The 15,836-nt window shown below is 42.7% G+C and overlaps 2 protein-coding genes across 2 annotated transcripts in view; one reads left to right on the top strand and one right to left on the bottom strand.

Annotated features, from left to right (window-relative positions):
- Positions 1-15,836, top strand: part of LOC143979262 (uncharacterized) — a 67,275-nt gene that overhangs the window by 12,089 nt on the left and 39,350 nt on the right. The window lies entirely within an intron of this gene.
- The window catches only part of LOC143979427 (uncharacterized), a 28,173-nt gene that overhangs the window by 1,205 nt on the left and 11,132 nt on the right, over positions 1-15,836 (bottom strand). Inside the window, exons 2-7 of the mRNA XM_077478933.1 lie at positions 14,752-14,933; positions 11,903-12,011; positions 9,943-10,047; positions 5,990-6,082; positions 4,130-4,282; positions 3,332-3,457 (exon numbers count right to left, since the gene is read on the bottom strand). Coding sequence (XP_077335059.1) covers positions 3,332-3,457; positions 4,130-4,282; positions 5,990-6,082; positions 9,943-10,047; positions 11,903-12,011; positions 14,752-14,933 — 768 coding nt within the window. The remainder of the gene's footprint in view (positions 1-3,331; positions 3,458-4,129; positions 4,283-5,989; positions 6,083-9,942; positions 10,048-11,902; positions 12,012-14,751; positions 14,934-15,836) is intronic.

Below are 15,836 nucleotides of genomic sequence, written 5' to 3'. Positions count from 1 at the left end.
TATCAGACTTCACTGGTAATTTTCTGCCAAGGCTTTAAAGTGAACAGAGTTCTTGCCCCCACAAGGCAGAGCAACTTAATCCTGTGATTCTCTGCCCCCCCCCCCCCCTTCTGTCCATGTCCCCAATTCAGCTAGGGATTCTGCAGAGCAGTGTTGGCAGCTTTGCACAGGCTCAATTTTCTTTGAGTTCCTATGCTGAGCATTTCTTACCCATCACATCTGAGCAGCCCATTTCACTATAGTGTCACACATCTGGGTGTATACAGTGGTAAATGACAGCCCACTACTTCGCTCCTGCCCACTAACTAGCTAAACACAATGGGGGTGGGATATTACATGGAGATTGATGGAGACTTCACCTACCTGTTATTCTTTGCAGCCTAAAATGAAGACACGGTTTTTGTTTTATCCAGCTGTATTTACTAGTGCAACTTAGAACATCCAAGTGAGGATTATAACACCATCAGATAAACCTTCTTCCCATGGACAACTCTCTGGTAGGGGGCAGCATAACTTCCTCAAGAATGATATGTGTCAGGGCTGGCTTAGCCCTTCCTTCTCTGGGCTGGCTGATCAGCTGTGGGCTAATTGCCAGCTCTCATCTCTCTCCACAGTAACCCAGCTGTTCCTGATCCTGCTCATCTGACCTGCCTACTTAAGGCTGTTCAGCTCACTTCATCTCTGCCTTTGCCTTGGTCACATCACAAGAAACCATCTCCTGCAGTTCTGTTTAAAGACTGGCTTGCCAACATCCCTTCTGGCTCCTTATCCTGCATGCTGTTCCTCCATTTGGATCCCTGACTTCTGGCATGGCCGATTACCAGATCTGGTTATTGAACTCTGGCCTGGCTGACTACTCGATCCGGTTACTGGACTCTGGCTATGCTTTGACTATGCTTACTCCATTTACCTTTTTATTTTTTATTAATAAACAAGTGATTTAATTGTACTTCTGTCTCGGTCTGGTTCATGGTTTCTGACAGTATGGTATTTTGCCCCATCCAGGGGCGGACTGACCATTCGGGCACTACCTGAGGGCTCAGGGCCAGTAGGGGGCCCCATGGGCAGGGTGATCAGGGCAGTGGGTGGGGGAACTGACTTTTATTTAGCCAGAATGTATGGCACCTCTGTCCTCTGCAAACGGTCATTTAACACAGACAGTGGTAGGATGACGTTTTTGCATTGCTCACTCACTTCCACTGCCTTCTGTGTGCTAGCTCTGGGCAGGGAATATTTTGGTGGATGCCCTGGGTCCCGACACGGCATCTTTTTGATTCCTTGGCCTTTATCCCCCCTCTCACCTGTCATACATGTATGTATCACAGCGGCTGCACTGCTGTGAATCTTTTTACGGAGGTGAGAGAGCTGTGAAGGGAACCGGTGGGGGGGCAGTTCTGCAGAGAGGTAGGCAGCTGTGGAGAGGTTGGAGGTGTCCTGCAGCAGTAGCAGCTAGGGACAGGGGGATTTTTTAGGAGGCAAGAGCTGTGAGATTGGCAGGGGGATCGTGAAGCGGTAAGAACTGTGGGGGAGTTGTGAATAGGCAAGAGCTGTGAAGGGAAAGGTGGGCAATAAGGGGTGTTGTGCTGAGCTGAAAGCTGGGTGGGGAAGGCTTAATGGGTGGGGGTGTTATTTTTGTAAAGGGAGGCGAGAGCGTTGAAGGGAGGGGGGACGTTGTGTAGAGAAACAGCTATGAGGAGGTTGGAGGGGTTGTTCATGGGGGGGGGGTGTTGAAGATGGGGCGTTGAAAAGAACCGTGGATTGGGGTAAGCTTTAGATATGGGGGTGCAAAAGTGAAACGTGGAAGGTGAACTGTGGACAGGGATGCAGAGTTGAGCTGTGCACTGTGGGAGAAAAAGGGGAGCTGTGGACTGGTGGACAACAGGGGAGCTGTGGACTGGAAGAGAAAGCAAGGGGAACGGTGGACTGGGGCAAAAAGAGGTGAGCTGTGTACTGGGGGTGAAGAGGGGAGCTGTGTACTGGAGGAGAAGAGGTGAGCTGTGGATGTGGGGGGGGGGGGGTGCATAGGTAAGCTGTGTACAGGGGGTAAGGGTGAGTGTTGAAGGGGAAGGCACAGAAGTAAATACTGACACAAGGGGGTGATCCTTTTTCCAACTCAGTAATTCTGTTTTTTTTTTTTATTACATTTTTTCTGACATGTTGGTGCTATATCTTTCACTTGGATATTATAAGCTGCACTAGTAAAAACAAAAATGGTGTATTTTTTTAATTTCAGGCTGCAAAGCAACAAAATTAGATTATTTTAAAAAGGAAGGTGACATTGACATTATTTTTACTCTGTATTCCAAAGGCTATTTTTTTTTTTTTTAACATTTGACCAGCAGCAGAGGACTGGAAACTACTCCTGCTTATGTTTTCCTGCAGACAGGCTGGGAGAGAGCTGGGTCATGTGACAGCTGTATATCGATTAGTACAAAGGTACTTTTTTTTTTTTCTAATTACAATGCCATCATCCACATACAGAAATAGAAGGGACAATGTGAATTAAACAATGTGTGTTTAGCATCACTTTAAGGCCTTTTGCACACTGCAGCTTGAACAAGCTCAGTACAGCTTTTTTTTTTTTTACTGAGCTAAAATACAGCCCATTTATTGTAATTTACCTATACACACAGCAGTGTAAACAAGAGCCGTGCATTCTTCAGTAAAAAATATAAACAAAATCTTTGCATGCAAATATCCATTTACATATTGTGCAGAACAAAAACACGAGAAGAAGTTTTTGCGCACGTGCGCGATAGCATCTGCGTGAAAATGTGCACAAATACATACATACACAACAAAACGTATCAGCGTGAAAGGGGCCTAAAGCCCCATACACACTATCAGATTTTCTGCTGATTTTTTCCTTCAGATTTACCAAAACCATATAATATGAGGTCAAACCTTAGGAGTTTCAATGTGTATGCAATCAGGCAGGCCCTCGCACTACACGGTTTTGGTAAATCTGAAGACAAAAATCAGCAGAAAATCTGATAGTGTGTATGGGGTTTTAGATGCAAATATAAGTGTCCGTTTGGCTTTTTGGATGCATTACAATACCTGTTCAATAAGCTAATTTAATGGACATTGTACTATATTGTAGAGATGGTTTCCAAGTGCACTGCACTGCCTTAGTGCAGCGGGGGCCATTAAAAGTGAATGGAACTACACTGTGTTTCATGCATAATTCTAATACAAGCGCATAAATGGCCCATAACAATTACAAAAAATGAAATACTGAGCAATGCACAAATTGTATTAAAAATGCCTGGATGTGCATTAATTAATATATTATATATATTCCTGAAATACATTTTAACAAAAGGCTTACCTTGGCTGACTGTATCCTCATATACTGACATATCTGAATCTTTGCTTTTCTCTGCCTCCTCCTTGATGCGACTGATAATATTGTAAACATGTTTCCGATCATGAGAACGAGGGGCCTGGGGAGATTCTGGAGGGACATGAAAATGTGAAGATTTTAAACATGTGAAGGAAGAATTCCTCTCCATGTACTACAATGATTCCAACAAAGGGTAATCAGCCATCTCTAGAGAGATGCCCCGTGCAAGTAGCATTTTACAAAGTTCATCAGTCCCTGCTCCAACTCATAGACCACTATGGCTTCTGCAGTCATACAAGTGTACCCCCTAATGTGCATACAGGGGTGTAACTAGGGGGTCCAACAAATGGTAGTGGAGGAGCGCAGGGAAGACACACATCAGTGGTTGGGATGAAGAACCTGACATTTTCAGATTTACTTTAAAGCCCAAATCTGGGTTCCTGTCCCTTCCTTTTCCAAAGTTTTTTTATGACAGTCATGTAATGCCCTATGATCCTCTTTACCTTTACTCCTTACTAGATGGTCCTCAATGATACATGAGTGCTGACATGATGTCACCCCCCCCCCCCTCTCTGCAACATTACATAGTAAACGTAGGGTGTTGTGATGATGGCTGTCCATGACACCCTGCACTGACAGTATGTCCTCAGTCTACTGGATGTAGAGTGGATTACCACATAGAAAATGACTGTTTTCATGAATGATCTGCTCTGTCGGGAGCCTTTTCCCAAAATTAGAAATGACAAATGTAAAAATGTCCATGTAACATAAGTAAATGATTACCTTCGTCCGCACTGTCCTCAGTGTCACCAGAGGACTCTCCACCGGGTTCAGATTTAATACCAAATGAGGAAATATAGGTGAATCCAGATGCACTTTGGGCTTCTTCGAAAGGTATTTGAACATTTACAGTAGATAGGAGAGCCGATGTCCCATCTAAAAAGAGAGAATGTACACCTCTCAGGTTATATGGAAATGGTTCACCCTTACCATAATAACTGTACAGATCTATTGGACAAAACTGTTTTTCTTTCAGTAAAGGAGACACCTAAAACTAAGAAAAAAGTATTGGGTGGACATACAGTTTAAGATTTCTGTAATATCTGATCTGCCTACTTTGTTGGATCTATAGATAATTTAGCCATGTTCAGACTGAGTTGTTGAGGTTTGGGGCAGGTTGACTTTAAAGGGAATCTGTCAAGATGTAAATATGGTGGCCACCATTGTTGGCTTGCTTCCGAGGGTGCACACTCAGGGCCGCCATCATTATCCTCGCTCCACCACTAAGTAGATCACCAACTCAGAACAAACTTATATCAGGTGTCCCAACACCACATATGTCTATGCTTGTTCTAGGTTAGTGACGCAACAGTAAGCAAAGTAGGATGAAGAAGACCCTGAACATGTACCTGCAAAGGTAATTCAGCAATAAAAAAAAAGAAAATAAAAAAACTGACAGTTCTTCCTCCCCCTTTCCCAAAATCCATTCTTCTTAATAGATCTCTGTCTTGTGCTCCAATCTAAATCCACCCTGTATACCCACATAAAGACAAGCCCCTGAGAAATTAGATCAGAACCTTCAACTAACTCTTTAGTGCTCTAAGGGTTCCAATAATGGCCGACAATAAATTCATATTCATTTAAATTCATGATATTAATTAAAAAGTTGAATATAATACAATAACTTGCAAAATTTACATTCCGTGTGCACCTCTGATATATATATTATATATATATTATATATATATATATATATATATATACACACATACATATATATATATATATATATATATATATATATATATATAGATAGATAGATAGATAGATAGATAGATAGATAGATAGATAGATAGATAGATAGATAGATAGATAGATAGATAGATAGATAGATACACACACATACTTTTTTTTTTTTTAATTATGAGTTTCCATGCTGGTTGGATTCCAAAAAAGAACTAAGGAAAAAACTGACAAGAGGTCTAACTCTTTTACTGTATATTCTATTTAAAGAAAGTTTTGACTTTATATTCATTAGGTATCAGAGTTGCCTACTCTTGTCCTATGCACACAGTAAGCCAGTTTAGGAGGAAATAAAAATAACAAAAAAAACTTTACTGTTTTGTTTTTTATTGATTCATTAAAATGTGTTGTTTGAAAGACCACTGTGCAAATATAGTGTGACATAAAATATTGCAACAACCACCATTTTATTCTCTAGGGTCTCTGCTAGAAAAATTTTTTATATGTGTATATATATATATATATATATATATAAAATGTTTGGGGGTTCTAAGTCATTTTCTAGCAAAAAAAAAATACTGATTTTAAATTGCAAACAACAAGTGTCAGAAAAAGGTTAGTCTTTAAGTGGTTAAATGTCCCTCATTTACAGACCAAGTTCATCCCTTTGATATAAAAGGATGAAGAGTTACAATGTTTCTACTTATCTCCATCTAAGCAATGTTGTGTAAACTTGGCATGCTGCTTTTTTTTTTAGACAGCTGCCAGCTGCGAGCAGAGAACTCTGCATAGAATTGGGAAAATGCTTTGTTAATATCTGGACGGGAGGGAGGGGGAAGAATCACGATCTAAATTCTTTAACAATTATTCGTGCAGTTCTACTTCATAGTCAATACTTGCCAGTGAAAAGATGAGGTTCTTCACCCGGCTCCTCTTTAATGCAGAGATTGATGGGGTAGTTTTTCTCTGTACTTTCCTGCACTGTTGGTTGTTCTGAAATTTAAAAATAAAAAACAAATCCACATCAAACTGTATTTCTTAATCATAGATTTCAAACCACAGAGATTATATAAAGCTTTTTTTAAGGCCATTGGACACTGGCAAACGAGAAGCTACAGGGGCAATGCCCATATAACTCTTCCTCCCACTTTCAGCAAGCCTTTGTTTTTTGCAGCTATCCTTAGACAATATACAGCTTCTTCCTACTGAGAGGAACCATTTTATTTTTTGTCTATTGCTTTTTCCCCAAGATTCTTCTATCAAGTTCTAGCTAGATCATAGCCACCGTGGCTCCTCACTTGCATCTTTTCGGATGACTCCTTATCAGAGCCTTGGGGATCTGTACCTACTACCCTTTCCTGCCCTGACTTCCTTCACACATAACACACAAGAACAATTAGCAGGTGGACTACCTCAGTAGTCAACATCTGGATCTAGGGAATGGTTTCTACACGCTGAGGTGTTCCAAACCAACCCTCTCTCAAAAGCGGAGGACACCAGACATGGATCTTCTGGCATCAGGGTTTAACAACAAACTGCACAGATTTGTTGCCAGGTCCAAGGTTTCTTAAGCCTTCGCAGTGGATGCCTCAGTGTTTGAATGGCTTCAAATCAGCCTAATCTATGATCTTCTCACTCAACAGCTTCTCTCTTTTCTGCACTTCAGGACTGAGAAAGAGGGTATTTCATTGATTCTCTTTGTACCAAAATGGCCCAGGTGGACATGGCGCTCTGCAATACTCAGACTCCTGGGTGATTGTCCATTTGCCCCTTCCAGATCATTTGAATATTCTGTACTAGGAGCCAGTTCACCATTCTGCTTCTTAGTCACTGGCTTTAATAGTTGCCTTCTTGAAGCCCAGGTCCTGAGGGACAGAGGCCTATCAGACTTGGTAATCTCTACATTGCTGAAGGCTAGAGATTCAATGTTCCACAGCGTCTACCATTGCACGCAGTGGGTTGACATTGCGTGTTGCAGTGCTAGGAAATTCCATTCTAGGAAGAACACTGTGGGATGAATACTGCCCTTCCTTTAATCTGGTCTGGAGCACCATCAATGGACAAATCTCAGCCCTTGCCATTCAGTTTCAAAGTCCATTTGCAATTTATTTGCTAGTTAAGGCTTTTATGCTGCTCATGTCACTTCCCCTGTATACGCCTCAGTAGTGCTGTGGGAACTTAAAGGGGTTGTAAAGGTAAATGTTTTTTCACCTTAATGCATTCTATGCATTAAAGGTGAAAAAACATCTGACAGTGTCTGCGCCCCCAGCCCCCCCCCCCCCCGTTTTACTTACCTCACCCCTCGAAAATCCCACGCTCGTCCCCCGACGTCCTTTCCACCGTTCAGCCTGGCCGCTGATTGGCTGAAGTGGATGGATGGATGGAAAGCAGCGCAGCCATTGGCTCGCGCTGCTGTCAATCACATCCACTGACGCGGAGCGCCGGGGGGCGGGGCCGTGTGATACAGTGAGCGGCTATAGCCGCCGGCTGTATCACGGGAGCGCGCCCGCAGATGCTTCTCACCATGCGAGGGAGCTCGCATGAACGTGAGAAGCACCTGCGGGAGGAAGCCGAGACAGCCGCCGAGGGACCCCAGAAGAGCAGGTTTGGGGCCACTCTGTGCAAAACGAGTTGCACAGTGGAGGTAAGTATAACATGTTTGTTATTTAAAAAAATTCACTTTACAATCCCTTTAATCTGGTTCTATCAGCTCTGATCATCCTTTAGTTTAAACCCATGGGGTATATTCCGTTAACTGACCTCACTTCTTGTTGCCATCATCTTCATCAGGCAGGTCTCTGCGTTAGTGACCTTATTGTGTAAGAAGCCTTTCCTGACATTAAAGTAGAAGTTCAGTCAAATTTTAACTAAGGCTGAATCTACTCCCGCCACCATTCTAAGACTATTCTATCTACCCTGTGAAAGGCCTAAAGTATGGTATAATGCAGCAGTCACTAAATGGCGGCCCGCTGTCCGAACTAGGACTGAGCAACGCTCCTGTCTGGACCGTCAGGCCGCCAGCACCAGCTCAGCAGTCATTGGTTGCTGGGGCCATGGGCGCCCTGCAACCAATAACCTCACGTGTGCGCCCTGACCCCCCCGCCGCTGCTTTCTATCTCGCATCTCTCGGCCGGAGCTGTTATCAAGTGAGAGCCGGGAGCTGCGAGGTAAGCCGTGACATCACGTGCACGCCCCTGCCCCGCCCCCTGCTGTTCTCGAGTGAGAGTCGGGAGCCGCAAGGTGTGCTATGTGCGCCCCTTCAGCAAAACTCCCAGTGCAGCTCTCATCCCCTGCAGCTTGTTACCTACTGATCCCTACCTGCCACAAGGTATGTGCAGTGGGGTGTTTACAGGGGCAATCTGATGGACACATTTAATGTAAGGATAACTCAATTTTGTTGTGCCCATCAGAGTGCCCCTTAACATTAAATATGCCCATCAGTGTGCCCCTTAACATTAAATAAGGGGCACGCTGATGGGCATTTTTAATGTTAAGGGGCACGCTGATGGGCATATTTAGTGTTAAGGGGCACGCTGATGGGCATATTTAACCACTTCCCACCCGGCCAATGCACATATACGGCCGGGTGGGAGCCGTCTACTTCTGATAGGACAAGAAGGGGGATCGCCCGCGCAGCGGCGTGATCCCGATGTGCTCATGTCACCTGGACACGGCGCATCTCGGATCGGCAGGAGGGCTCTGTGATTGGCCCTCCTGATCACATGACGGCCGTGTCCAATCACGGCCGTCATGTGATGTAAACAAACAGCCGGTTGCTAGGCAATCGGCTCCTCCTCTCCTCACACAGAAGTCATCGCTGAGGAGAGGAGAGCAGATCGCTGCAGCCGGCTGGTGATCAGTGAGTATGAGCTGTTTTTACAGCTTTTTACTAACTAATCACCAGTCTAGTGTCACCACACATGTCCCCAAAACACACATGTCCCCAAATAATAAAAAGACATGTCCCCAAATAAAAAAAACACATGTCCCCCACATATGTCCCACTAAAATCACATGTTCCAATGATTATCTGCACACATATGTACGTGATCACCTGCACACATCTGTACATGATCATTTGCGTACATATGTCCGTGATCACACAAACCAATTATTATACACTTAATGGAATTTTTTTTACCAAAAACATATAGCAGAATACATTTTGGCTGACATGATGGCACATAATGTAAGGGGGCACTCCGATGGGGACAAATAATGCAAGGGGGCACACTGATGGGACACACCAGATGTAAGGGGGCACTCTGATGGTGGCAACTTATTTATGGTGGTATTCTGATGGGGGCACCCAATGTAATGAATTACTGTGGAAGGGGCACCTAATGTAAGGGGGAACACTGTTGGGGGCATTTACATTTACAGGGTATTACCAGATTGTGTGGAGGAAACAGTAAGAAAAGCGCCAGAGAGCGTGGCTTATGCCAAAAAAAGGAAAGTAAACGCATAAAATTTTTCATGGCACAGACTTGTGATTCGGACCTCGGCCAACATTTTTTTTTAGTTACCGGACCTCCTTGAATTTTAATTCACTGGTATAACGGAAACAAAAAATAAAAAATAAATTAACTAGCATGTTAATGAGGGGGGAGGGAGGAATCAGGGGAAGTGAAATATAAGCAGATTAAAACTTCAATTTTACAAAAACGATATAATAGGACTGCAGAATATAACTGAAGCAAACAGAGAAAATGTATAAAAACATGGGAAGAACATACTAGAAGTGTGTACAGCGTGCTCGGTAGGAATTGAATCCAGGATGTGCGCACATCAAGGCAATAAGCCATGCATACTGATGATTTCTATTCTTTATGAACTTCAAATTGAATACCTACCAGTAGAATGATGAAATTCTTCATAGGGCTCCTTCTTAATGCAGAGATTGATGGGGTAATTGTTATTGTTTTCTGTACTTTGCTGCATTGGAGCCATTTGTTGTTCTGAAATAGATTAAAAGAAAAAGCCACATCAGACCATATTTTCCTTAAACATCCTCCACCACTCCCCCCCCCCCCCCCCCCCCAAAAAAAATTATTGGAATGCATTGGCAGTTACTGTAGAGAACAGCTCACCCTCTGCATAACCTTCCCCATAACATAGGGTGAGGTGCCCTGTAGGCCATACTCAGCACAGATTTTAAGCAGTATCAACTGTTGGTGTTTTTGTTTTTTGGCACTCAAATGGATACAACAAAACTCTTTCAAAGTTAAAGGATAAGTTCCCCTTTTGTAACATGTTACACCCATATTCAGGGTGTAACATGTTATGAACAGACCGGCCTCCCCGCACCCCTCCCCCCCGATCTAGCTGTCACAGCGGGGTTCTACTCCCTCCTCGCTAGCGGTCACAATTTAAAAACAAATACATAGCCAAGCGGGGCTCTGTTTGCCTGCCCGCGTCACTGACTGACAGGGCTCTGTGCATGGAAAACTACAATGTCCAGCAGCCTTCGCAGTGTGGAGTGCTGTGGTAGTTCATTCATGCTTCCTGTCAGATTGTAATTTTTTTCCAAAAAGTTAACTTATCCTTTAAGTTAAACAAATCAAGGAGGAGCAAATAAGAGTAATAGATTGTTAAGGTTTATATACACAAATATAAAGCAGGCCTGTCATGAGATAAATATGAAGGCTGCAAATGTTGACCTCTCCTCCTGATAAATCACAGTTGGCTTGGATAAACCGGCCAATACCTGGCTTCAGTACCTCCTAAGTCACCGACCTGTAACAATTAGAGAGTAGGAATTTTGACTTTGATTCTGACTTTACAATTTTTGCATGCTTGTTGGGTCTGTGAATCACATGGATTGAAGCTAGACATGGCCAGGCAACTATCAATTTCAGGGCTTAACCTATGTTTCCCTAACGACAGGTCAACCTTATATCAGGACAACAGCCTTTCAACTGCATATGAAGATTGGCAAAAGGACAACCCAAGGAATCATAAATACAAAAAAGGAAAACATATATACTGGAGGAAACAAACTATATTGATCCCTAAAAGCTGATACCTTCACAGTCTGTTACCAAGCAACATAGTGCTGACTATTTCCAACACCCATGAGATGGTGTGCTCAGCAGCTCCCCATGACCAACTCCAGAAGAAGCTTTTCTTCTACTGATTTTTTATGATTTGTTATGTTTTATATTTGTGTATATAAACCTTAACAACCTATTACTCTTATTTGCTCCTTCTTGATTTGTTTAACATAAAGGATAAGTTAACTTTTTGGAAAAAAAAAAAATGGGTGGCTTCCCATGGTTTGTTATGCACTGTGTCTCTGCATGGAGATGTCTATCTTGGTAGTGGCAGGGCTTTGCTTCCTCATAGAAGAGCCTCCCCTTGATGACTGGTGATCTGATGACTGATGGGATAATTATTAAGAAGCAGCAGGAGAGATGGTGGAAGTACAGATCCACAGAATGAATTAAGCAGAAGCAAGGAGATACTTGCACTGCAGGTTCTTGGGTACAGCTTCCTCTCCACCAAGGAGACCAGCGATCAGCACAGTTCTGACATTACCAAATCTCACTCCAAATCTGATGAGACTAGCAGTCTTAGGGAGCAATGCATTACAATGCAGATATGCAGCTAGAAGACTCAAGGCACATGAGTGTCTAGGTAGAAGGGAACTGCTGTTTTCTCAGGAGGCAATCAAAATAAAAGGTAAATCGTTCAAGGTGCTGGTTAGGAACAATTACCATTTCTAGATGTAGACAGCTTGCTTGATAATAGACTGTGAAGATGCTGTATGCTTTTCCCTGGAATTTTTGAAGTTAGATTGATAAATGTTCTCACCAAAGGTATAGGCTTCCTGGGTCTTCTTAGGTTGCTCCCAACATCCTTCAAGATATTCCCCTTCATCCTCAGAGATAGAGACAGCAACATCCTCACACTTTAAAGGCACCTGAAATAAAGAGGGAATCATAACACATTTTATATAGGAAAAGGCAACTTTGGAAGAAAAAAAGCAAAATGATCGGTTAACCGTTTGCTGCCAACCAGAGTCTGGTAGAGAAGGAAATAATATACAGTGCATTCATAAAGTATTCAACCCCCTTCACTTTTTTCAATTTTGTTGTGTTGCAGCCTGATACTACAGTTGTTTAAATTCTTTTTATTTTTTTCTAATTAATCTACATTCAGTACCCCATAATGACAAAGTGAAAACAAAATTTTAGAAATGTCTGCATTTATTAAAATGAAAAAACTGAAATATCACATCTACCTAAGTATTTAGACCCTTTTACTGAATACAGTACTTTGTTAAAGAACCATTAGCAGTAATTACAGCCTCAAGTATAATTTTTGGGTACGACATGACCATCCATGCACACCTGGATTGGGGGATTATCTGCCATTCTTCTTTGCAACTCCTCTCAAGCTGAGTCAGGTAGGATGGGGACTGTTGGTGGACAGACATTTTCAGGTCTCTCCAGAGATGTCCAATAGGGTTGAAGTCAAGGCTCTGGCTGGCCGACTCTAGGACGTTTAAGAGTTATCCCTAAGACCCCATACACACTTTTAGATTTTCTGCAGATTTTTGTCTTCAGATTTACCAAAACCATATAATATGAGGTCAAACCTTAAGAGTTTCAATTTGTATACAGTCAGGCAGGCCCTTGCACTACATGGTTTTGGTAAATCTGAAGACAAACATTTGCAAAAAATCGAATAGTTTGTATGGTTTCTAAGCCACTTCTGTGTTGTCTTGGCTTTGTGCTTAGGATCGTTGTCATGTTGGAAGGTGAACCTTCGGGCCAGTCTAAGGCCCTAAGCACTGTGGAGCATGTTTTCATTGAGGATATCTCTAGTTTTCTCTATTCAGCTTTCCCTCAACCTTGACCAGTCTTCCAGTCCCTGCTGCTGCCTAAACCCCCCCCTACGGCACAATGCTGCAACCACCACCATGCTTAACTGTTGAGATGGTATTAAGCACGTGATGAGTGGTGCCTGGTTCCCCCAGACATAATGTTTATAATTGAGACCAAACAAATCCAATCTTGGTTTCATCAGACCAAAGAATCTTGCTCCTCACAGTCTGAGAGACCTTCAATGCTTTTTTGCAAACTCCAAGCGGGCTTTCATGTGTTTTGCACAGAGGAGAGGCTTCCGTCTAGCCACTCACATAAAGCCCAGATTGGTGGAGGGCTACAGTGATGGTTGTTCTCCTGGAACATTATCCCATCTCCACACAGGATCTCTGGAGCTTAGTCCATCCAAGTCGGAGTGACCATTGGATTCTTGCTCACCTCTATTACTAAGGCCCTTCTCCCCCAATCACTCAATTTAGCTAGGAGAACAGCTCTTGGAAGAGTCCTGGTTGTGTCAAACTTCTTTCATTTGAGAATTATAGAGGCCACTGTGCTCTTCGAAACCTTCAGTGCAGCAGAATTTTTTTTCGTTACTTTCCCCAGATCTGTGCCTTTTAATAATCCTGTCTCTGAGCTCTGCAGGCAGTACCTTTGACCTCCATAGCTCTTGTTAAGATACATTGTCAGCTGGGAGGCCTTTTATAGAGAGGTGTGTACCTTTCCAAATCACGTCCAATTTTTACATTACCGGTGAACTCCAATCAACATGTAGAAATATCTCAGCAACGATTAACCCTTTAAAGTCCACATTTTTCAATGAGCTAGCGTGCCTCAAAATGGGCTCTACCAAACGGTGGAGCAGAACAGTGGTGTAGTGGTTAGCACTCTCACCTAGCTGGAAGAAGGGTCGTTGGTTCAAATCCCAACCACGACACTACCTGCCTGGAGTTTTGCATGTTCTCCCTGTGCCTGCGTGGGTTTCCTCCGGGTACTCCGGTTTCCTCCCACAATCCAAAGACATGCAGGTAGGTTAATTGGCTTCTGTCCTAAATTGGCCCTAGTATATGAATGGGGACCTTGGATTGTGGGCTCATTGAGGGTAGGGACTGATGTGAGTGTGAAACAGAAAAACAAAGAAAAGGCGCCTCTAAGTGTAGAATTAAAAGCTGTTTAATTTCCCCAAAAAGGGTTAAAAACACTTACAAGATATGTAGACTGGCAGAGCATATCATTAATATCCATGTAGGTGGTCCGGCATGAATGCAGTGGTCATTGGCATATACCAGTTCTTTAGGCTGTGTGTCCAGTAGCAGGGAGGTCCAGGGGATGCCAACTGATGTGAGTGTGCAATGTACAGGGATAGGGACAATTGTAGACACTCACTCAGGATGGACTGGTGTCTTTATTCAACCTTACTATGAAATGTTAAAGGGTTAAGAGAAACAGGAGTCACCTGAGCTAAATTTCAAGTGTTGTTGCAAAAGGCCTAAATACTATGATATAATGATATGATATACTATAATATGCCAATGTGACCTTCAGTTTTTCTATTTCATATATTTGCTAACATTTCTAAAATTCTGTTTTTACTTTTTCATTATGGGGTAGATTGAGAAAATAAAAAATATATATACTGTACACACACACACACAATGGGGTTGATTAGATAAAACTGGAGCACTCATAATCTGGTGCAGTTGTGCATGGCAGCCAATAAGCTTTGACAAAACTGAAAGCCGATTGATTTCTATGTAGATCTGCACCAGATTTTGAACTCTCCAGTTTTAGTGAATCAACCCCGGTATATATTTATTTTACTAATGAATTTCCCACCTCCCTAGTCAGTCGGACAATTTTGTTGGCCAGCTCTGCAATCATCTTCGGAGTCTTGTGCTCCATTCCCAGGAGAGTAAAGGAGAGCTCTGGACATCCAGAAGTGGAGTCACACACGTTGCTTTTAACCGCTACAGCACGAATGCTGAATGTACATCGGGCCTCTTCACAACAATACAATCCTGCACAAAGAGAGGAAGAGATCCTCTGTGAAACTTAAAGCGGAACTTTACCCATAACAACTTCAGAAATAATGTTCTTTAGCAAGAAACATACAGTTGGTATAGAAGAGAATCACCCGCCTTTAAAATAATCACATTTTGTTGCTTTGCAGCCTGAAACGAAGACAGACACCATTTTTGTTGTATCCAGCTGTATTTATAATTTGCAACTTATAACAACCAAGTGAAAGATAGAACACCAACATGTCAAAAAAAAAAAATCAAAAACAGAATCACGGAGTTGGAAAAAAGGATCACCCCTGTGTCAGAATTTTGTTGAACCACCTTTTGCTTTAATTACAGCCTTTAATCTGTTGGGATATGTCTCTCCTAACTTTTGTACATCTAGACTTTGCAATATTTTCCTACTCTTCTTTGCAGAACTGCTCAAGTTCGGTTACATTTAATGGTGACCGTTTGTGGATTGCAGTCTTCAAGTTATTCCACAGATTTTCAATGGGGTTTAAGTCTGGGCTCTGACTAGGCCAAGCAAGGACATTCACCTTTTTCTCCTTCAACCACTGTGTGCTTTGGGTCATTGTCATGTTGGAAATAAACCTGCTTTCCATTGACAACTTTCTGGCAGAGGGCAGCAGAGTTTCCTCATGAATTTGATGGTATTTTGCTTCCATCCATTTTCCTTCTATCCTGACAAGTGCTCCAGTCCCTGCTGCAGAGAAACATACCAATACTAAGATATTACCACCTCCATGTTTTACTGTAGGAATGGTGTTCTGACCAAACACCTTTTTCCATGTGGCTTCAGAATCTTCAAGGTGCATTTTGGCAAAGCTCAGTCTTGACTGCATGTGGCCTTTCTTGAGGAGTGGCTTTTTTCTTGCACCCCTCCCATACAAGCCCCAT

The sequence above is a fragment of the Lithobates pipiens genome, unplaced genomic scaffold, assembly GCF_037356315.1.
Source record: "Lithobates pipiens isolate NorthernLeopardFrog02 unplaced genomic scaffold, aLitPip1_a1.2 Scaffold_1, whole genome shotgun sequence".
Classification (NCBI taxonomy): domain Eukaryota; kingdom Metazoa; phylum Chordata; class Amphibia; order Anura; family Ranidae; genus Lithobates; species Lithobates pipiens.
The sequence above is the reverse complement of the archived record's forward strand: the minus strand, read 5'-3'. Positions and strand labels throughout refer to the sequence as shown.